The 25,465-nt window shown below is 31.6% G+C and overlaps 1 protein-coding gene across 1 annotated transcript in view; it reads left to right on the forward strand.

The window, feature by feature from the left end:
- Window positions 1-25,465, forward strand: part of LOC142225115 (uncharacterized) — a 294,761-nt gene that overhangs the window by 53,587 nt on the left and 215,709 nt on the right. The window contains exon 8 of the mRNA XM_075294888.1: window positions 9,615-9,746. Coding sequence (XP_075151003.1) covers window positions 9,615-9,746 — 132 coding nt within the window. The remainder of the gene's footprint in view (window positions 1-9,614; window positions 9,747-25,465) is intronic.

A 25,465-nucleotide genomic window follows, 5' to 3' on the forward strand; every position in this document is an offset into this window, starting at 1 on the left:
TCTTTTCTCCCACTGTACATCATCTTTTCATATAACTTACAAGTCCCTTAATCTTATTTTTATTTCGTTTTGTTACATAGTAATGCAACAACACGAAATTTATTTTTAGAAAGCTAATTTGTTAGAATTCACCTAAGTGGTGAACAGTCGAACAATGCTTGTTGTTTCTACAGTCAACTACAACATATGACAATTAACAGAAACTGGTTTCCAGGATACAACAACAATTCTAACGCGTACATTAGTCGTGTTTTTCCTAGTTTTACGACGGGCTCATCGTTGCTTATTATTTTTCATGTTAGCCTGATAATGAAACAGGCAATTGACGTCCAAATGCATTATATCTAATTATACAATTATTTTTCGAGCTTTTATGGACAGGCTCTATTAACCATGTTCCTTAATCTATATCTGTCCATAAAAGCTCGAAAAATAATTGTATAATTAGATATAATGCATTTGGACGTCAATTGCCTGTTTCATTATCAGGCTAACATGAAAAATAATAAGCAACGATGAGCCCGTCGTAAAACTAGGAAAAACACGACTAATGTACGCGTTAGAATTGTTGTTGTATCCTGGAAACCAGTTTCTGTTAATTGTCATATGTTGTAGTTGACTGTAGAAACAACAAGCATTGTTCGACTGTTCACCACTTAGGTGAATTCTAACAAATTAGCTTTCTAAAAATAAATTTCGTGTTGTTGCATTACTATGTAACAAAACGAAATAAAAATAAAATTAAGGGACTTGTAAGTTATATGAAAAGATGATGTACAGTGGGAGAAAAGATGATTCAATTTGTAAGAGGAAATTTCCCAAATGTTTTCTCCATAAGGAGTTAGCATAAAGGGCCCAAAATTGAGTTATCTCTCCCAGCCAGACTATACTAAAGGCTGTGGAAAGGTTCATTCGCCCGAACCGAAACATGTACAGTCCAGGCGTGTATAGATTGGTATCTGGCGTTTTCTTTTCAATGGCTCTATTAACCATGTTCCTTAATCTATATCTGTCCATAAAAGCTCGAAAAATAATTGTATAATTAGAAATAAAATTTTGACAAAATTTTGTATAGAAATACAATTTTGACAAAATTTTCTATAGAAATAAAATTTCGACAAAGTCTTCTTAGAAATAAAATGTTGACAAAATTTTCTATAGAAATAAAATCTGGACAAAATTTTGTATAAAAATAGGGTTTTGACAAAATTTTCTATAAAAATAAAATTTTGACAAAATTTTCTGTAGAAATAAAATTTCGACAAAATCTTCTTAGAAATAAAATTTTGACAAAATTTTCTATAGAAATAAAATTTCGGCAAAATTTTGTATAGAAATACAATTTTAACAAAATTTTCTATAGAAATAAAATCTGGACAAAATTTTGTAAAAAAATGGGGTTTTAATAAAATTTTCTAAGAAATAAAATCTGGACAAAATTTTGAAAAAAATTTATATAAAAATTAGGTTTTGACAAAATTTTCTATATATATTTTGTACAGAAATACAATTTTGTCAAAATTTTCTGTAGAAATAACATTTCGACAAAATCTTCTTAGAAATAAAATTTTGACAAAATTTTCTATAGAAATCAAATCTGGACAAAATTTTGTATAAAAATAAGGTTTTGACAAAGTTTTCTATGGAAATAAAATTTTAACAAAATTTTCTATAGAAATAAAATTTTGACAAAATTTTCTATAAAAATAAAATATTGACAAAATTTAGTATAGAAATACAATTTTGACAAAATTTCTTATAGAAATAAAATCTGAACAAAATTTTGTAAAAAATGGTGTTTTGACAAAATTTTCTATAGAAATAAAATTTTGACAAAATTTTGTATAGAAATACAAGTTTGACAAAATTTTCTGTAGAAATAAAATTTCGACAAAGTCTTCTTAGAAATAAAATTTTGACAAAATTTTCTATAGAAGAAAAAAATTTGGGCAAAATCTTTTTAGAAATAAAATTTTGACAAAATTTTCTATAGAAATAAAATCTGGACAAAGTTTTGAAAAAAAAAATTATAAAAATAAAGTTTTGACAAAATTTCCTATTGAAATAAAATTTTGACAAAATTTTGTATAGAAATTCAATTTTGATAAAATTTTCTGAAGAAATAAAATTTCGACAAAAACTTTTTAGAAATAAAATTTCAGCAAAATCTTCTTAGAAATAAAATTTTGACAAAATTTTCTTAGAAATAAAATTTTGACAAAATCTTCCTAGAAATAAAATTTTGACAAAATTTTCTATAGAAATAAAATTTTGACAAAATTTTGTATAGAAATACAATTTTGACAAAATTTTCTATAGAAATAAAATCTGGACAAAATTTTGTATAAAAATAGGGTTTTGACAAAATTTTCTATAGAAATAAAATTTTGACAAAATTTTCTGTAGAAATAAAATTTCGACAAAATCTTCTTAGAAATAAAATTTTGACAAAATTTTCTATAGAAATAAAATTTCGGCAAAATTTTGTATAGAAATACAATTTTGACAAAATTTTCTACAGAAATAAAATCTGGACAAAATTTTGTAAAAAAAATAGGGTTTTAACAAAATTTTCTATAGAAATAAAATTTGGACAAAATTTTGAAAAAATTTTATATAAAAATTAGGTTGTGACAAAATTTTCTATAGAGATAAAATTTTGACAAAATTTTGTATAGAAATACAATTTTGTCAAAATTTTCTGTAGAAATGACATTTCGACAAAATCTTCTTAGAAATAAAATTTTGACAAAATTTGCTATAGAAATAAAATCTGGACAAAATTTTGTATAAAAAAATAAGGTTTTGACAAAATTTTCTATGGAAGTAAAATTTTAACAAAATTTTCTATAGAAATAAAATTTTGACAAAATTTTTTGTAGTAATAAAATTTGGATAAATTCTTCTTAGAAATAAAATTTTGACAAAATTTTCTATAAAAATAAAATATTGACAAAATTTTGTATAGAAATACAATTTTGACAAAATTTTCCATAGAAATAAAATCTGAAGAAAATTTTGTAAAAAATGGTGTTTTGACAAAATTTTCTATAGAAATAAAATTTTGACAAAATTTTGTATAGAAATACAATTTTGACAAAATTTTCTATAGAAATAAAATTTCGACAAAATCTTCTTAGAAATAAAATTTGTACACAATTTTCTATAGAAATAAAATCTAGACAAAATTATACATAAAATACTATTTTGATAAAATGTTCTGTAGAAATAAAATTTTAACAACATTTTTATAGAAATAAAATTTAGACACAATTTTCTATAGAAATAAAATTTTGACAAAATTTTCTATAGAAATAAAAGTTTGACAAATTTTTTGTAGTAATACAAGATTGACAATTTTTTTGCAGTAATAAAAGTTTGACTATATAAATACAAGTTTGACAAAATAAGGGTTGTTTGGTTGGTAATTTTCTTCATATTTTTAGTAGATCTTTTTAGCAGGTGTCACAACTGCCACCCTATAGACCGATCACCCGATTTTACTTATTTGGCTTCTAGATACCGTAGTTGTTATCCAATTTGCGTGAAAATGGAAATCTAGAAGTTAATGAGAACCATAATTAGGTGTGCTGAATATATTGTATATGGGTACAGATTTTGTTATAGCCCAATTAGCTCTTTAATTAATTGTGCTGAATATGGTGTGTAGCCATGTTTTTAGACCGATCTCCTGATTTAATTCCTTGGGCTGTAGTTTTTATCGCATTTGCCTTAAATTTCAAATAAACTGTTATTTTAGACACACAAAAAACCTATATCGTATTTGGTTTTTATCCATTTTATCCATTTGGTAAGGCCTCCACATTGACCGATTCCACATCTTGAAGCGTGTTGCTCATGAGAATTGTCTGAAACGAGAAGTTTATGATTCCTCTAAAACTCAAAAAAAAATCCAGAATCTTATCTTGTCTCCATAGGTAGAACCTTTAAATTTATCTTCGGAAAGCGTACTGGTTGAAGTGATTTGCTTAAGAGAATATCTGTCTTTGAACCCCCTGAAAGTCTATATATTTTCAGGTAACCCGCTACGACGAAGAGTTCTCAAAGAAAACTATTACATTTGATTCATGGTGAAGGGTATTTAAGATTCGTCCGGACCGAACTTTCTGCTGTATATACTTGTTTTTTTTTTTCAAAATTGTTTGAGGCTTTGTTGCGCATTGACAAGCTGGTATATAAGCTCAACATTAAAATATGACGAGGAAAGGAAAGATCCCCAAAGAAATTTTTTTTAACGACAAAGAAGTTTGTTTAATATTATTATTCTCTTTCTTGTATCATATTCAACATCAAGCATTTCTAACTTCCTCATCGTTCAATTACTCCTATTAAGCAAGACAATGGAGGAGAAGCGTTCTCACACTTCTCTGCCTAGACCACAACTAATTTCGTATGCGGTATAAAAGTGAATATAATTACCCCCAGTACCTATTGCCATTAAGTGCAAAAGAATCTTAAAGAGAATAATATCCAATTTAAATGAACTTAATTTTTATGCAAATGCATACACTAAATGCCTCTTCGCTCTTTTTAGTGGTGCAAGAGGAAAAATCTAAAGGCAAATTTAATGTAAATCTTATGAATGGCAAATGTACTTTAAAATTAATTTTATGGTTCCTTGTTTTCTCAATTCTAGCATAGTATGTGAAATTAATGACTGTAAATGTGAATTCATTTTCATTGGGTACTGCATAAAACGAGAAATATGAAGAAAATCTCTAGGACATCTATATGATTGAGACTTTCAGGTGTGAATCACTAAAGAATGCAAATAGAATGTTTTAATTATGCCCAGTACTCAAGGTAGAAAATATATATTTGCTTACATGTAGACTAAAATGGGTCGATATGTGATTGCAAAATTTAGCACGAGGAATATATCCCTCACAAAAAAAAAAAAAAAAAAAAACAAGTATATATGGCCGTAAGTTCTCCATCCACCATGGATTGCGTAGAAACTTCAACGAAAGACTATCATCCACAATCGAATTACGATGGTAAGGTATCTTAAAACTACTTAAAATCGTCTTATAAATTGTAACTTAGTCCATATGTGGTATATATTAGACAAAAAATGTAAGTCTAGATAGCCAGAATTGTAATATCGTGGTCGCTTTATATGGATGCTATATACAATTATGAACTTGATATGGACCATTTTTTGTGTGATTGGGGGTCGATTTATCTGAGTGCTATATATAACTATAGACCGATATGGACCTAGTTAGGCATGGTTGTTAACGGCCATATACTAGCACAATGTACCAAATTTCAACTGACTCGGATGAAATTTGCTCCTCCAAGAGGCTCCAAAACCAAATCTCGGGATCGGTTTATATGGGAGTTATATATATTTATGGACTGATATGGACCTGCATGGTTGTTAGAGACCATATACTAACACCACGTACTAAATTTCAATCAGATCGGATGAATTTTGCTCTTACAAGGGGCTCCGGAGGTCAAATCTGGGGATCGGTTTATATGGGGATATACATAATTATGGACCGATTTCGACCAATTTTTGCATGGGTGTTTGAGGCTATATATTAACACCACGTACCAAATTTCAACCGAATCGGATGAATTTTGCTATTCCATGAGGCTCCGGAGGTCAAATCTGGGGATCGGTTTATATGAGGACTATATATAATTATTGACCGATGTGGACAAATTTTTGCATAGTTGCTAGAGATCATATGTTGACATCATGTACCAAATTTCAACCGGATCGGATGAAATTTGCTTCTCTTAGAGGCTCCGCAAGCCAAATCGGGGGATCGGTTTATATGGGGGCTATATATAATTATGGACCGATGTGGACCAATTTTTGCATGGTTGTTAGAGACCATATACTAATACAATGTACCAAATTTCAGCCGGATCGGATGAAATTTGCTTCCCTTAGAGGCTCCGCAAGCCAAATCAAGGGATCGGTTTATATGGGGGCTATATATAATTATTGACCGATGTGGACAAATTTTTGCATAGTTGCTAGAGATCATATGTTGACATCATGTACCAAATTTCAACCGGATCGGATGAAATTTGCTTCTCTTAGAGGCTCCGCAAGCCAAATCTGGTGATCGGTTTATTTGGGGGATATATATAATTATGAACCGATGTGGACCAATTTGTGCATGCTTATTAGAGACCATATACTAACACAATGTACCAAATTTCAGCCGGATCGCATGAAATTTGCTTCCCTTAGAGGCTCCGCAAGCCAAATCAAGGGATCGGTTTGTATGGGGGCTATATATAATTATTGACCGATATGGACAAATTTTTGCACAGTTGCTAGAGATCATATGTTGACATCATGTACCAAATTTCAACCGGATCGGATGAAATTTGCTTCTCTTAGAGGCTCCGCAAGCCAAATCGGGGGATCGGTTTATATGGGGGCTATATATAATTATGGACCGATGTGGACCAATTTTTGCATGGTTGTTAGATACCATATACTTACACCATGTACCAAATTTCAGCCGAATCGGATGAAATTTGCTTCTCTTAGAAGATACGCAAATCAAATCTGGGGGGTCCGTTTATATGGGGACTATAGGTAAAAGAGGACCGATATGGCTCATTTGCAATACCATCCGACCTACATCAATAACAACGACTTGTGCCTAGTTTCAAGTCGATAGCTTGTTTCGTTCGGAAGTTAGCGTTATTTCAACAGACGGACGGACGATCATGCTCGGATCGACTCAGAATTACACCACGACCCAGAGTATATATACTTTATGCGGTCTTAGAGCAATATTTCGATGTGTTACAAACGGAATGAAAAAGTTAATATACCCCCATCCTATTGTCGAGGGTATAATAAAACGATTCATCCCCGCTGGGATTTGAACCTGTGCCGTTTGACTTTTTCACTTCTGTGGAAGTTTTTTTTGTGAAGGTTTTGCAAATTACGAAAATTGGAACATACGTTTTGATGCATCGTTTTCAATAACGTTTGTGGCTGAGTGTGCTAAAGCGTTCGGTTGTGGTGCCAACAGAAACATGTTCAACCCCCGGTGGAAGCGAAGAAGTTTTTCAATTTGTAAAGATTAGATAATAAGAAAATAAAAGTGTCCTGATAAAAATAAAAAGTGAAATTGGAGAAATTTTGTTTTTGCTTTTTTTAATTTCTTCATCCAAATGAACTTCCCAGTTACAACTTCTCAATTCCGCGTAAAATTAATTGGAGATGATCCAAGTTTGCACTACTTCCGGATCACAAATTTGGGATCCAAACTACTTCTTTGAAAGCTCTTTTTTTGCTGGGTATGTCAATGATACCCCACCAATGCTTACGTTTACTAATTCACTAAGGGTGGTTTAAGTGATGATATAAAAAGACAAAACGCCTTAGGTTTATCGACTTTTGATCAAGAAACAAGTATATACAGCAGTAAGTTCGGCCGGGCCGAATCTTAAATACCCACCACCATGAACCAAATATTTGGGTTTCCTTTGAAATTTCAGGAGGGCTTGAGGACTTGAGGACACTTCCCGAAGATAAATTTAAAGATTTCATCCATGAGGACTATATCAGATTCTAGATTTATAAGAACCATTTTTGTTTGAGTTTTAGAGGAATCATTAACATCTCTTGTAAGTGTGCAAGAAAATTATAAAATAACGTCTTGATTTGAAATCTTAAATCTGTAGAAGTAAAATCTGGAAATTTTACATTGAGTTTCAAGCAATTTTCATCATCAGTGCGCCTTCTACACCCTCAAGAAGTGAAGTCGGTCTATATGGAGGCATTACCAAATGGACCTATAAAAACCTAATCCGATACACGTTTTTGTGAGCCTAAAATACCAGAATATTTACAATTTCAGGCAAATCAGATAAAAACTACGGTTTCTAGAAACCCAAGGAGTTAAATCGGGAGATCGTTCTTATGTGGGCTATACTAAAATATGGACCGATACTCACCGTTTTCGGCACACCTCTTTATGACCCGAAAATACCTCTAGATTTCCAATTTCAGGCAAATAGGATAAAAACTTCGGATTCTAGAAGCCCAAGAAGTAAAATCGGGAAATCGGTCTATATGGGGGCTATACCAAAATATGGACCGATCCTCACCATTTTCGGCACACTTCTTTATGGTCCTAAAATACCTCTAGATTTCCAATTTCAGACAAATTGGATAAAAAATAAGGTTTCTATAAGCCCAAGACCCCAATCGGGAGGTCGTTTTATATGGGGAACATACCAAAACATGGACCGATACTCACAATTTTTGGCACACGTATTTGTGGTCCTACAATACCTCTAGATTTCCAATTTCCGGTAAATTGAATAAAAAATGCGATTTCTATAAGCCATAGAAGAAAAATCGGGAGAGGGGTCTTTATGGGGGCTATACCAAAATATGGACCGATACTCACAATTTTTGGCACACGTATTTGTGGTCCTACAATACCTCTAGATTTCCAATTTCCGGTAAATTGAATAAAAACTGCGATTTCTATAAGCCAAAGAAGTAAAATCGGGAGATGGGTCTATATGGGGCTATACCAAAATATGGACCAATACTCACAATTTTTGGCACACGTATTTGTGGCCCTACAATACCTCTAGATTTCCAATTTCAGGTAAATTGAATAAAAACTGCGGTTTCTATAAGCCCAAGAAGTAAAATCGGGAGATCGGTCTATATGGGGGCTATGCCAAAACGTGGACCGATACTCACCATTTTTGGCACACCTCTTTACGGTCACAAAATACCTCCAGATTTCAAATTTCAGGCAAATTGGATAAAAACTACGGTTTCTATAAGCCCAAGACCCCAAATCGGGAGGTCGGTTTATATGGGGACTATATCAAAACCTGGACCGATACAGCCCATTTTCGAACTTGACCTGCCTGCAGACAAAAGACGAGTTTGTGCAAAATTTCAGCACGATTGCTTCATTTTTGAAGACTGTAGCGTGATTACAACAGACAGACAGACAGACAGACAGACAGACGGACAGACGGACATCGTTATATCGTCTTAGAATTTCTCCCTGATCAAGAATATATATACTTTATATAGTCGGAAATCGATATTTCGATGCGTTACAAACGGAATGACAAACTTATTATACCCCCGTCACCATTCTATGGTGGTGGGTATAAAAAGGGTTTCAATCTGAGAAATGAGTCTTCCATGCTAAACAATACTTGCATTTGTATTTTAATTAGAAGAAATTTTTATATTTTTGCAACAGAACCTATGATTTACTATTTTATTGTAGGCTTCAGTCCCATTTGTATTTAGGACAAATTTTCTGGTAATGTTGTATTCCTTTTATTTCGTCCCACTTTATTCTACAAAGGAACGAGGTTCCATACTTTTAATGCCAAAATTTATTTTAATTCATTCGAATATGAAGATGTTTTATATACATATGTGTATGTGTGTGTGTGTGTGTGCTTTTGCATACAGTTCTTCCTTATACCTTTGAGATACATTTGCAGATCAAAAGAACTTCTCATTAAAATCATATTAAATAAATCTTGTATTCTTTCTTCTTTTGTTTTGTTTCTCTTTCTTTTCTGATTACACATTCTTTATCTTCACATTGGTCATGGAGCAGAAAAAATGGGACCAGCCTTCATCGTCTGGTGGACCACCTGGTGCACAAGATCCCAAAAAGACATGTAATTTGGAAACATATCTCGATTGGTCTGCCCGTTTGCGCCTCTTTGTATGCAATGAAATATTACAGGTAAATATTTAACAAAAAAAAAAGAAGAAGAAAATGTCCTTTTTAAAATCATTATTCATATCATAGCGTTTGCATTTCGTATAAATATAAAATACGAAATTGAAGTGAAATGTGAAGGATACCTGAGGGTAGATTTTTTTTATGGTGGTAATTTATATTTGCTCATTAAACATAAATCTTAAGAAGGATTTTATCCTTAAAAGTAACATTTATCGAAGGTTTAATTTATTATTACAATATATAAGGTGCTTGGTAGTTCAAATAGCAAATTTACATAAAGATCAATGAAATGGTGCTCAATTTTAAAATCGAATTGGAAATTTTTAATCCAACTAAAATGTAGTGAATATATAAGCACAATGTCATAACAGAAAAATTTGTAAAACACTGGCCATTGGGTGTTTTTTTATTATTTTGACAGAAAAATAATATCGTTTAAAAAAAGTGATGAAAAAACAATTCGACAACCACGACAAACGACAATCCAATTACACATATATTCCCATAGGAAAATCTAGTTATACGATTGTAACTATACAGTGCTCGTTTTTGACAACAGCACTTTATTGCTATGAAAGCCGCATTTGTTCCCAAAGATTCCCAAAAAATACTATGGTCCAAAGGCGAAAATTCCTGCAACATTGAAAAATTTTTATACAATCGGGGAAATAAATTAGTCAAAATTTTGGAGGAAATCGGAGTCAAACTTCTGGAGCTTGGGGTAAAATATGAGATTTGTTACCATATATGCCCGGCGTAAGAGAACACAAACAAAAATATTAATAATTAAAAATCGCTTTATTTTATTTAATTTTTTTTTTTTTTTTTTTTTTCAAAATACTCCAATTAACATCCGTACACTTTTGCAAGCGTTCAAATCAATTGCCGAAGCACCTTTGCCTCTTCTCTAGGTGTCGAAAAACATTAACCTCTCAATTAAAAAAAAAAAAAAAAACAAGTATATACGGCCATAAGCTCGTCCAGGCCGAAGCTTATATACCCTCCACCATGGATTGCGTAGGAACTTCTTCTAAACACTGCCATCCACAATCGAATTACTTAAGTTGCGGTAACGCTTGCCGATGGCAAGGTATCTTAAAACCTCCTAACACCATCTTCGAAATTGTATGTAAGTTCATAGGTGGTATATATTAAATCAAAAAAGATAGATCCAATACGTATATAATACAGTTTGACAAAGTAGACATAAAATTTTACCAAAATTTCTACAGAAATAAAATTTTAACAAAATTATCTATAGAAATAAAATTTTTGACAAAATTTGCTATAGAAAGAAAATTTTGACAAAAATTTCTACGGAAATTAAAATTTTAACAAAATTTTCTATAGAAATAAACTTTTGACAAAATTTTCTATAGAAATAAAATCTTGGTAGATTATTTTTGGCTCGAGTGGCAACCATGATTATGAACCGAATAAAATTTGAACAAAATTTTCTATAGAAATACAATTTTGACAAAATTTTCTATAGAAATAAAATTTTGACAATGATGAAAATTTTAATAAAAATTTAACAAAATTTTATCTAGAAATAAAATTTTGGTAGATTATTTTTGGATCTAGTGGCAACCATGATTATGAACCGATATGGACCATTTTTTGTGTGATTGGACCAATTTTGGTATGGTTGTAAGCGACCATATACTAACACCACGTTCCTAATTTGAACCGGATCGGATGAATTTTGCTCCTCCAAGAGGCTCCGGAGGTCAAATCTGGAGAACGTTTTATATGGGGGCTATATATAATATGGACTGATATGGACCAATTCTGGCACGGTTGTTAAAGATCATATACTAACACCATGTTCCAAATTACAACCGAATTGGATGAAATTTGCTTCTCTTGGAGACTTCGCAAGCGAAATCTGGGGATCGGTTTATATGGGGGCTATATATAATTATGAACCGATGTGGACCAATTTTTGCAAGGTTGTTAGAGACCATATACCAATATCATGTGCCAAATTTCAGGCGGATCAGATAAAATTTGCTTCTCTTGGAGACTTCGCAAGCCAAATCTGGGGATCGGTTTATATGGTGGTGAGAGACCATATACCAACATCATGTACCAAATTTCAGCCGGATCGGATGAAATTTGCTTCTCTTTGAGGCTCCGCAAGCCAAATCTGGGGATCGGTTTATATGGGGGCTATATATAATTATGGACCGATGTGGACCAATTTTTGCACTATTGTTAGAGACCATATACAAACACCATGTACCAAATTTCAGCCGGATCGGATGAAATATGCTTCTCTTAGATGCTCCACAAGCCAAATCTGGGGATCGGTTTATATGGTGGCTATATATAATTAACGACCGATATGGACCAATTTTTGCACGGTTGTTAGAGACCATATACCAACATCATGTACCAAATTTCAGCCGGATCGGATGAAATTTTCTTCTCTTGGAGACTTTGCAAGCCAAATCTGGGGATCGGTTTATTTGGGGGCTATATATAATTATGGACCGATGGGGACCAATTTTTGCATGGTTGTTAGAGACCATATACCAACATCATGTACCAAATATCAGCCGGATCGGATGAAATTTTCTTCTCTTGGAGACTTCGCAAGGCAAATCTGGGGATCGGTTTATATGGGGGCTATATATAATTATGGACCGATGTGGACCAATTTTTGCATGGTTGTTAGAGACCATATACCAACATCATGTACCACATTTCAGCCGGATCGGATGAAATTTTCTTCGCAAGCCAAATCTGGGGATCGGTTTATACGGGGGCTATATGTAATTAAGGACCGATATGGACCAATTTTTGCATGGTTGTTAGAGACCATATACCAACATCATGTACCAAATTTCAGCCGGATCGGATGAAATTTTCTTCTCTTGGAGACTTCGCGAGGCAAATCTGGGGATCGGTTTATATGGGGGCTATATATAATTATGGACCGATGTGGACCAATTTTTGCATGGTTGTTAGAGACCATATACCAACATCATGTACCACATTTCAGCCGGATCGGATGAAATTTTCTTCTCTTGGAGACTTCGCAATGCAAATCTGGGGATCGGTTTATACGGGGGCTTTATATAATTATGGACCGATGTGGACCAATTTTTGCATGGTTGTTAGAGACCATATACCAACATCATCTACCAAATTTCAGCCGGATCGGATGAAATTGGCTTCTCTTTGAGGCTCCCCAAGCCAAATCTGGGGATCGGTTTATATGGGGGCTATATATAATTATGGACCGATATGGACCAATTTTTGCATGGTTGTTAGACACCATATACCAACATCATGTACCAAATTTCAGCCGGATCGGATGAAATTTTCTTCTCTTGGAGACTTCGCAAGGCAAATCTGGGGATCGGTTTATATGGGGGCTATATATAATTATGGACCGATGTGGACCAATTTTTGCATGGTTATTAGATACCATATACTAACACCATGTACCAAATTTCAGCTAGATCGGGTTAAGTATGCTTCTGTTAGAGGCACCACAAGCCAAATCTGAGGGTCCCTTTATATAGGGGCTATACGTAAAAGTGGACCGATATGGCCCATTTTCAATACCATCCGACCTACATCGATAACAACTACTTGTGCCAAGTTTCAAGTTGATAGCTTGTTTCGTTCGGAAGTTAGCGTGATTTCAACAGCCGGACGGATGGACGGACGGACATGCTTAGATCGACTCAGAATTTCACCACGACCCAGAATATATATACTTTATGGGGTCTTAGAGCAATATTTCGATGTGTTACAAACGGAATGACAAAGTTAATATACCCCCATCCTATGATGGAGGGTATAAAAATTGCCCGATTAAATACGTACATAATTCAGTTTGACAAAATTTTCTATCGAAATAAAATTTTGACAAAATTTTCTATAGAAATAAAATTTTGACAAAATTTTCGATACAATTAAAATTTTGACAAAATTTTCTATTGAAATAAAATTTTGACAAAATTTTCTATAGCAATAACATTTTGACAAAATTTTCTATAGAAATAAAGTTTTGAATAAATTTTCTATAAAAATAACATTTTGACAAATTTTTCTCTAGAAATATTATATGTTTCTTTATTATAAGATTTACAATCATAATAAATTATGAAAATAAATATAAAAAAAACAAAAGTATGTACAGAAATAAAATTTTCAGAAAATTTTCTATAGAAATAAAATTTTGACAAAATTGTCAATAGAAATAAAATTTTGACAATAGTGTCTATAGAAATAAAATTTTGACAAAATTTTCTATAGTAATAAAATTTTGAAAAAAAAATTCTATAGAAATGAAACTTGGACAAAATTTTCTATAAAAATAAAATTTTGACAAAATTTTCTACTGAAATCTAATCGTGACAAAATTTTCTATAGAGATACAATTTTGGCAACATTTTCTATATATAAATAAAATTTTGACAAAATTTTATTTATATAGAAATAGAATTTTGACAAAATTTGCTATACAAATAAAATTTTTACAAAATTTTCTATAGAAATACCATTTTGACAAAATATTCTATAGTAATAAAATTTTGACAAAATTTTCTATAGAAATACAATTTTGGTAGATTATTTTTGGTTCGAGTGGCAACAATGACTATGAACCGATATGGACCAATTTGTGTGTAATTGGGGATCGGCTATACATAACTATAGACCGATATGGACCAATTTTGGCATGGTTGTTAGCGGCCATGCTCCTCCAAGAGGTTCCGGAGGTCACATCTGGGGAACGGTTTATATGGGGGCTATATATAATTATGGACCGATGTGGACCAATTTTTGCGTGGGTGTTAGAGACCATATGCTAACACCACGTACCAAATTTCAACCGAATCGGATGAATTGTGCTGCTCCAAGAGATTCTGGACCTCAAATCTGGGGATGGGTTTATATGGGGGCTATATATAATTATCAACCGATATGAACCAAAGTTTGCGTTGTTGTTAGAGACCATATGCTAACACCACGTACCAAATTTCAACCGAATTGTGATCCTCCAAGATGTTCCGGAGTTCAACATGGAAGATTAATAGTCATCTAAAGAAATATGTTGAAACTATGATGTTCTTTCTACTATGTACGAGTAAATAATTTACAAATACCACCTCATTATCATTATTCAGAGTTTTGTATGTTCCACCTCTACGTAAAAGCAGAGGATAAGCAACCAGAAACTAATCAACAATTCTTTTTAATACTCTCGAACTCACCGCCATAAAGAAAGTATATAAAGTTCCGGAGATAAAAGTATAGTCTTTATGGGCTGCGACCACAAATATCTGTGTTTTTTATGTGACACAGTAGGATGGAAAAGTCCCATTAGAAAATAGGTAGAGTCTAAAGATGGGCTGAGCCGACTATAGGTATGCACGGGCGATAGTTCAAATGTACGAGAACTAATGATAGTTCGATATCACTAAGTCAAAAATTTGCATATTTCAAATCGATAGTTTGCTTCGTTCGGAAGTTAGCGTGATTTCAACAGACGGACGGACATAGCTAGATCGAGTGAGAATTTCCCCACAACCCAGATTCTATACTTTATGGGGTATCTGATTCGGTTGCCACAGTTGGTAGAATTCTATCAAAAATGGTAGATTTGATAAAATTCTTTCTATAGAAATAAAATTGTGACAAAATTTTCCATAAAAATAACATTTTGGCAAAATTTTCTATAGAATTAAAATTTGGCAAAATTTTCTATAGAAATAAAATTTGGACAAAAAATTCTATGGAAATAAAATGTCGACAAAAAATTCTATAGAAATAAAATGTGGACAATATTTTCTACAGAAATGAAATTTGGAAAAATTCTCTATACAAATAAAATTTGAACAATTTTTTCTTAGAAATAAAATATTGACAAAATTTTCTATAGAAGTAAAATTTTGACAAAAATTTCTATAGAAATTTTGACAAAAATTTTTATGTAAATAAAATGTTGAAAAAAAAATTCTATAAAAATAAAATTTTGACAAAATTTTCTATAGAAATGAAAATTTGACAACATTTTCTATAGAAATACAATTTTGACATAAGTATGTATAGAAATAAAATTTGAACAAAATTTTCTATAGAAATAAAATTTGGACAAAATTTTCTATAGAAATAAAAATTGGACAACAATTTCTATATAAATAAAATGTCGACAAGTAAATCTAAAGAAATAAAATTTGGACAATATTTTCTACAGAAATGAAATTTAGAAAAAAATTTCGACAGAAATAATAATTGAAAAATTTTTTCTTAGAAATAAAATATTGACAAAATTTTCTATAGAAATACAATTTTGACAAAAGTATGTATAGAAATAAAATTTGAACAAAATTTTCTACAGAAATAAAATTTCGGACAAAATTTTCTATAGAAATAAAATTTGGACAAAATTTTCTACAGAAATAAAATTTGGACAAAATTTTCTACAGAAATAAAATGTCGACAAAAAATTCTATAGGAATAAAATTTGGACAATATTTTCTACAGAAATGAAATTTGGGAAAAATTTCGATAGAAATAAAATTTGAACAATTTTTTCTAGAAATAAAATTTTGACAAAAATTTCTATAGAAATTAAAATTTAGACATAATTTTCTATTAAATTAATAAAATAAATAAAATAAATAAAATTTTGACAAAAATGTTTATAGAAATAAAATTTATACAAAATTTTCTATTAAATTTCCTATAAATATAAAATATTGACAAAAATTTCTATAGAAATTAAATTTTGACAAAATTTTCATACAATTCTGACAAAAATTTCTATGGAAATAAAATGTTTACATAATTTTCTATAGAAATAAATTATGGACAAAAAATTCTATAAATATTAAATTTGGACAAAAATTTCTACAGATATAGAACTTGGACAAAATTTTCTATAGAAATAAAATTTTGATAAAATTTTCTATAGAAATAAAATTTTGACAAAATTTTCTATAAAAATAAAATTTTGACAAAATTTTCTATAGAAATTAAAATTTTGACAAATTTTCTATAGAAAGGGACTTTTGACAAAATTTTCTATAGAAATGAAATTTTGACACAATTTTCTATAGAAATAAAATTTTGACAAAATCGTGAAGACATTTAAAATTCGACACACTTACAATTCAAGGGATAGAAATAGGTTCATAATAGATAATAATAAAAAAAGTATACACGGCCGTAAGTTCGGCCAGGTCGAATCTTATGTACCCTCCACCATGGATTGCGTAGAAACTTCCACAATCGAATTACTTGGGTTGTGGTATCTTAAAACTTCTTAACATCGTTTTCTAAATTGTGAGTTAGTCCATACGTGGTATATATTGGACCAAAAAGTTATGTATAGTTAAGTCTACAAATAATTGCGAATCGGTATGGAATTTTTGCACGGTACTTAGAGAGCCAGAATTGAAATATGGGGGTCGCTTATATGGGGGCTACATATACAACTATGAACTTGATATGGACCAATTTTTGTGTGATTAGGGATCGATTTATCTGAGGGCCATACACAACTATAGACCGATATGGACCTAGTTAGGCATGGTTGTTAACGACCATATACTAGCACAATGTACCAAATTTCAACTCACTCGGATGAAATTTGCTCCTCCAAGAGGCTCCAAAACCAAATCTCGCGATCGGTTTATATGGGGCTATGTATAATTATGGACTGATATGGACCACTTTTGGCATGATTGTTAAATATCATATACTATCACCACGTACCAAATTTCAAGCAGATCGGATGAATTTTGCTTCTTCAAAAGGCACCGGAGGTCAGAGAGACTATATACTAACACAATATACCTAATTTCAGCCGGATCGGATGAAATTTGCTTCTCGTAGAGGCCTCGCAATCCAAATCGGGGGATCGGTTTATATGGGGGCTGTATATAATTATTGACCGATGTGGACCAATTTTTGCATGGTTGTTAGAGATAATATACTCACACCATGTACCAAATTTCAGCCGGATCGCATGAAATTTGCTTCTCTTAGAGGCCTCGCAAGCCAAATCGGGGGATCGGTTTATATGGAGGCTATATATAATTATGGACCGATGTGGACCAATTTTTGCATCGTTGTTAGAGACTATATACTAACACAATATACCTAATTTCAGCCGGATCGGATGAAATTTGCTTCTCGTAGAGGCCTCGCAATCCAAATCGGGGGATCGGTTTATATGGGGGCTATATATAATTATTGACCGATGTAGACCAATTTTTGCATGGTTGTTAGAGATCATATACTCACACCATGTACCAAATTTCAGCCGGATCGGATGAAATTTGCTTCTCTTATAGGCCTAACAAGCCAAATTTGGGGGTCCGTTTATATGGGGCTATACGTAAAAGTGGTATTTTCAATACCATCCGACCTACATCAATAACAACTACTTGTGCCAAGTTTCAAGTTGATAGCTTGTTTCGTGCGGAAGTTAACGTGATTTCAACAGACGGACGGACGGACATGCTCAGATCGACTCAGAATTTCACTACGACCCAGAATATATATACTTTATGGGGTCTTAGAGCAATATTTCGATGTGTTACAAACGGAATGACAAAGTTAATATACCCCCCATCCTATGGTGGAGGGTATAATAAAACATTTCTTTCGAAGAAAAAAATATTTTTTTTTCATACTAACCTCAACAAAAAATGTCATTCCGAAGTGTTATAAACGGAATGGCAAAACTAGTGAACGCTTCATATTGTAATGGGTGGTATAATAACGGGGTGCCACTATTGTCACTCTAACCGAACCTGCGGAGACTTACTTCCAAAACTGGGTTGAAGAGAACGGAGGGTAATGGAATTAACACATCGCGGAGTAAAATTGCCCAATATAGCTGAAGCAGTAGGCATTTTAAGAATGCCTACTGCCTCAGCAAAGTCTTCGCACTTCCGACTCCAAGCACAACCGTGACAACATCTCAACTCATTGTTTGATGTGGATTATGTGCAATCCCAGGATCTTGGATCAACGCGAAGACCGAGGAGCAGTCGAAGCCGTGTAAACATGTTTATGGAAGGCGAAGAAGGTCATTTAGTTTAGAAAAGTAATTTCACAAAACCTGATACATATAGACTATAGAAAATGTTATTTTTCAATATCATAAGATAGTTGCCGAAGAATGAAGCAGTCGAGTTCCCGCGCGTCTGACGTTTTTTGGAAAATCGACACCATAGCCGATTAAGTCAACTCATGCCGACTGAAATGCCACTCAATGTACATTTCTTAAAAGCTTCAAAATTTTACCATTTTCTATAAAAAAAAATAAAAAAAAAACAATTCCACCAAAATAATTTAATTTTATAATAATTTAACAAAAAAACATATACAACAGATATGAACAAAATGTAAATATAAATTTAAGATTTGTTGTACGATTTATCGTATGGTTGTGGTTCAAATACGTTTAGTTTGATATTTTAATGGGTAAGTAACCGACGTACATTAAAAAAAACGTTTCATTATATTAACGAAATGTGAAGTTAAAAGTTAGCCAACGAAACAAATTCGTTAATACAACGAAATTTTTCGTTATTATAACGAATTTTTTGTTAATTAATGTAACGTTTCGTACTATTAACGAACATTTTCATTGTGTTAATGAAAATGTTTCGTTATATCAATGAACATTTTTCGTTGGCTGAGTTTTAATGAAATATTCTTTGTGTATATAGAACACCTAGTTGCGTTTAAACCCGCCACTTGTGTCAAAAATTAAGTTACAGCTACCGACGATCAAACTAGATTGGCTTCATTTTATGGTCGTGACCCACACCATGCTTGTCACCATTTTGATCCTTGTCTAAATAGGCGAATTAGAATACAATCATCTGGCTCATTCACAATATTCTTTTGATTTAGTGCAGTGTGACTTGTTTCCTAACCTATAATGGGAATTTCCTCAACCAGTGTCTATGACTCATATTCTGAGTTTCGTCCAGGCCGATTTTAACACCTTACATTACTTCCCATTTATTTCCAAGTATCCTCATAAAAAATCATCCCATTGTGCTACATTCTTTGCTATAGACTTACACTGTCGTATGAACCCAACACAACTACGGATGTGGACATCTACGTTGGTTTCTTTTTACTTCCTGTTCATTTTTCTAAACTAACAATATTGTTAATTTATTCACAATGTGTGTGTGCGGAATCTCTGTCATTTATGTGTACCATTGAATTTTAATAACAAGTGGAGTTACACACTTCAATGGACTGACTTCTTGCATTTTCCACATACATATGTGGACATCTTTTGCGTGTCCTGTGTGTTACGATTACCAGTCTATGTATGTGACATGTAAAATATCCGCTTCCTGAATACAACCTTACGAAAAAAAAAACTCAGAAAAAAAGAGCCATCAACATCAGCATCAACAACGTCCATACTTATCATCAATTCTCGTCAGTAGATTCCTTGAAAGTTGGGATTTTTTGCCTGTTTTTGGTTTTTATTTTGTTTTGGTTTCATGTTTGAATTTTATGCGATATATTTACATACAAGCATACATGCATATATGAATGTGTGTGGGTTTGTGTGACTATATATATATATATATATATATATATATATATATATATATATATATATATATATATATATATATATATATATATATCTATATTCTTGCTATTACTTATTTAATATTTACTTTGAAGGAAAAAACAAATTGGACAACAACAAAATATAGGAAAACTTTCAAGTTGTTTGGGAACTTTTACGATTTAACCAACATACGAAACATACTTGTGCCTCTCATTCTATTCAATGTAGATTTGGGGCTTTTTAATACATCGGACAGTGTAGCACAGTGAATTTAGACGTTAATTAGTCGCCAGCGACAAAGCTATGACACCAGCGAAACACCATCTTCAGTTTATGTTGGTATTTTTTAGTGCCAACCTTATTCTCCTAAATGTCCCAGGCGCAAAACTCATACGGATTTAGATTCGCAGATTTTGATGGCCATTGTGCAGTATAAATGGAGCGAACATCTCGTTTTTAAGCCTTCTAGGCTGATGCACTAGTGGCGAGTTCTGTTTAAATGGTCTGCAGCCAAAATGTTTTTTCTGTCCAGGCTTCAATACTGTTCTTAGGGCATTTTTCCGTTAACATTCCGCAGTTATTTTGACTCCATTGTATTTATTTTGACCTCGCGGTGCCCCACACCTTACCCATCGGTGGCGCTTGAGTTCTGGTGGCCATCATATAGGTATTTTTTAATCAAAATGTCTCTCGGTATTACGAAATTAGTTTAGTTTAATTCACTATATTCATAATCGATAAGCCAAGCTTAACAGTCTCGAAACCGGTAGAATCTTGATATATTGGTAGAATTTGCAAACTATTCCTTTCCAACTGTACTTTACAAAATTTTCTATAGAAATAAAATATTCACAAATTTTCTATAGAAGTAAAAATCTTCTATAGAACTTTTATATAGAAATAACATCTCGACAGTATTTTCTATAGAAATAAAATTTGTGCAAAATTTTCTACAGAAATAAAATGTTCAAATTTTTTGACCAAATTTTCTATAGGAATAAAATATCGATAAAATTTTCTATAGAAATGAAATTTGTACAAAATTTTCTATAAAAATAAAATTTTGACAACATTTTCTATTAAACTAAAATGCTGCCAAAAATGTCGATAGAAATAAAAAAAATGTTTTATTGAAATAAAATTTTGATAAAATTTTCTATAAATAAATTTTTAAAAAAAAATTTTCAATAGAAATAAAATTTTGACAAAATTTTCTATAGAAATAAAATTTGAACAAAATTTTCTATAGAAATAAAATGCTGAAAAAAATTTTCTGCAGAAATAAAATTTTGACAACATTTTCTATAGAAATAAAATTTTGCCAAAAATTTCTACAGAAATAAAATGTTGACAAAATTTTCTACAGAAATAAAATTTTGACAACATTTTCTATACACGCAAAGAAAAAAACGTTTGGAAAACGTGTACCGAAAACGTTTTTCTTTTGTTAGAGTTTTTTGAATTGCTTCGAAAATTTTAAACTTTTATCACCAAAAAAATTCGTTTGTTACAAAGTTTTTATTTTTTTCAATGAAAAAAGTTATTTTTAAACAACAACACAGTCCATTTCGTTTATATCAAACACTGTTCTTTTCTGACTTTAGGTCTTTAATAAGACACATTTTACAGTTCAAAATTTAATATACTGCAATATAATGTTGAACATTTTTTCGGAATCTTCCGAACATATCTGGAATATATGTAAAAAAAAAAAACAAAAAAAAACTTTGGTCGAAGCAGGGATCGAACCCACGACCCTTGGTATGCAAGTCGGTATGCAATGTTTGTTTCTGTTAAATAAAGTTTGTTTATTCGGTTCGTGGGCGCCGCAAGCTATGCTATATAAATATAACTTATATGGATATTTATCTGTTGATGACCATAACAGGTACATAGCTCAGTGGTTAGTGTGTTTTCTTACAAAGTGCATGGTCCGCGGTTCGATTCTCCTTCCAGGCGAAAGGTAAAAAAAATTTAAAAATTTATAAAATCGTATAATTTCTTCTACATTGTTGGTATTACAGGAAAGGTGTTAAGAACTAAAAAACATAGTGGATGTGAGAAAGATTTGAGGGAAAAGGCAATTAGCAAGAAAACAATGTTTTTTTAGTTTGTCCTTATGAAATTGTTTTTACATCCGGGAAAAGAATAGACGTTTATCACAAAAATACTTTTCTCCCAAATACACTTCCCTACAGCGAAAAACAAATGAGAAACGAACTTTGTTTGTCTAAAATTTCGTTTGGGAGGAAAGAGTTATTTTTTTGCGTGTAGAAATAAAATTTTGCCAAAATTTTGTATTGAAATAAAATTTTGACAAATTTTTCCATAGAAATAAAATTTTGACAAAATTTTCTATAGAAGTAAAAATTTGACAAAATTTTCCACAGAAATAAATTTTTGAACAAATTTTCCATAGAAATAAAATTTTCACAAAATTTTCTATTAAATTAAAATGCTGCCAAAAATTTCGATAGAAATAAAATTGTGACAAAATTTTTAATAGAAATAAAATTTCGATAAAATTGTCTATAAAAATAAAATTTTGACAAAAGTTTCTATAGAAATAAAATTTTGACAATATTTTCTATTGAAAGAAAATGTTGACAAATTTGTCCATAGAAATAAAATGTTGTCTAAATTTTCGATAGAAATAAAATTTTGAGAAAATTTTCTATTGAAATAAAATTTTGACAAAATTTTCCATAGAAATAAAATTTTGACAAAATTTTCTATTGAAATAAAATTTTGACAAATTTTCTATAGAAATAAACTTTTTTCGTTTTGTTTGTTATTGTTGGCTTCTCTTCAATCGTTATTGTTGTTTTTTTGTTTTTTGATCTCAGCTTAAAGCCATGCATTGACTAAACTACAAGTGTAGCTTAACCAACATAGGAAAAGTATGCTTGTCAAATTTATTTGGGCAAAGCCCTATAGACTGCAAGATGGTTGGATGTACAGCTGTTTCGGAATTACCACATTCCTCATCAGCATCCTCTACTTGCAGCAAAACTATCAACCAATTATCAGAATAAATTCGGGTAATTCACTCAACCCAACGTGAACTACACTTGAACCTCCCGAAAAAGGGTTTGATAGTCGGCTACTGCCTAAACAAATTTGCCAGCATATCTCTTTTCCTTTGCCAAACTCAAATCATCGATTTGTATGTATTTGGCTGGGTTTGTTTTTGAGCGTGCTTCCTCTATCTTCATTCGTTTTGTTTGTTATTGTTGGCTTCTCTTCAATCGTTATTGTTGTTTTTTTGTTTTTTGATCTCAGCTTAAAGCCATGCATTGACTAAACTACAAGTGTAGCTTAACCAACATAGGAAAAGTATGCTTGTCAAATTTATTTGGGCAAAGCCCTATAGACTGCAAGATGGTTGGATGTACAGCTGTTTCGGAATTACCACATTCCTCATCAGCATCCTCTACTTGCAGCAAAACTATCAACCAATTATCAGAATAAATTCGGGTAATTCACTCAACCCAACGTGAACTACACTTGATCCTCCCGAAAAAGGGTTTGATAGTCGGCTACTGCCTAAACAAATTTGCCAGCATATCTCTTTTCCTTTGCCAAACTCAAATCATCGATTTGTATGTATTTGGCTGGGTTTGTTTTTGAGCGTGCTTCCTCTATCTTCATTCGTTTTGTTTGTTATTGTTGGCTTCTCTTCAATCGTTATTGTTGTTTTTTTGTTTTTTGATCTCAGCTTAAAGCCATGCATTGACTAAACTACAAGTGTAGCTTAACCAACATAGGAAAAGTATGCTTGTCAAATTTATTTGGGCAAAGCCCTATAGACTGCAAGATGGTTGGATGTACAGCTGTTTCGGAATTACCACATTCCTCATCAGCATCCTCTACTTGCAGCAAAACTATCAACCAATTATCAGAATAAATTCGGGTAATTCACTCAACCCAACGTGAACTACACTTGAACCTCCCGAAAAAGGGTTTGATAGTCGGCTACTGCCTAAACAAATTTGCCAGCATATCTCTTTTCCTTTGCCAAACTCAAATCATCGATTTGTATGTATTTGGCTGGGTTTGTTTTTGAGCGTGCTTCCTCTATCTTCATTCGTTTTGTTTGTTATTGTTGGCTTCTCTTCAATCGTTATTGTTGTTTTTTTGTTTTTTGATCTCAGCTTAAAGCCATGCATTGACTAAACTACAAGTGTAGCTTAACCAACATAGGAAAAGTATGCTTGTCAAATTTATTTGGGCAAAGCCCTATAGACTGCAAGATGGTTGGATGTACAGCTGTTTCGGAATTACCACATTCCTCATCAGCATCCTCTACTTGCAGCAAAACTATCAACCAATTATCAGAATAAATTCGGGTAATTCACTCAACCCAACGTGAACTACACTTGAACCTCCCGAAAAAGGGTTTGATAGTCGGCTACTGCCTAAACAAATTTGCCAGCATATCTCTTTTCCTTTGCCAAACTCAAATCATCGATTTGACAAAACTTTTGACAAAATTTTCTGTAGAAATAAAATGTTAATGTCAGTGTTAGGGCCATAGCCTCTAGCTGCTAATGTCCGTATAAATAAGTTTATTATATTTTGTAATTATAATAAATTAAGTAATAAATAAATAAATAATAAAATTTTCGGTAGAAATAAAATTTTGACAATATTTTCTAGAACAATAAAATTTGGACCAAATTTTCTATAGCAATACAATGTTGAGAAAATTTTCTATAAAAATAACATTTTGACAAAGTTTTCGATAGAAGTAACATTTTTAAAAAGTTTTCTATAGAAATAAAATTTTTACCAAATTTTCTATAGAAATAAAGTTTGACAAGAGTTTCTATTGAAAAAAAAATTTGACAAAATTTTCCATAGAAATAAAATTTTGACAAAATTTCCCATAGAAATAAAATATTGACAAAATTTTTTATAGAAATAAAATTTTGACACAATTTTCTATAGAAATAGACTTTTTATAAAATTTTCTATGGCAATAAAATTTTAACCAAATGTTCTATAGAAATAAAATTTTGACAAAATGTTCTATTTAATTAAAATGTTGCCAAAAATTTCGATAGAAATAAAATTGGGACAAAATTTTTTATAGAAATAAAATTTCGATCAAATTGTCTATATAAATAAAATTTTGACA

Source organism: Haematobia irritans, chromosome 2 (assembly GCF_050003625.1).
Source record: "Haematobia irritans isolate KBUSLIRL chromosome 2, ASM5000362v1, whole genome shotgun sequence".
NCBI classification, from domain to species: domain Eukaryota; kingdom Metazoa; phylum Arthropoda; class Insecta; order Diptera; family Muscidae; genus Haematobia; species Haematobia irritans.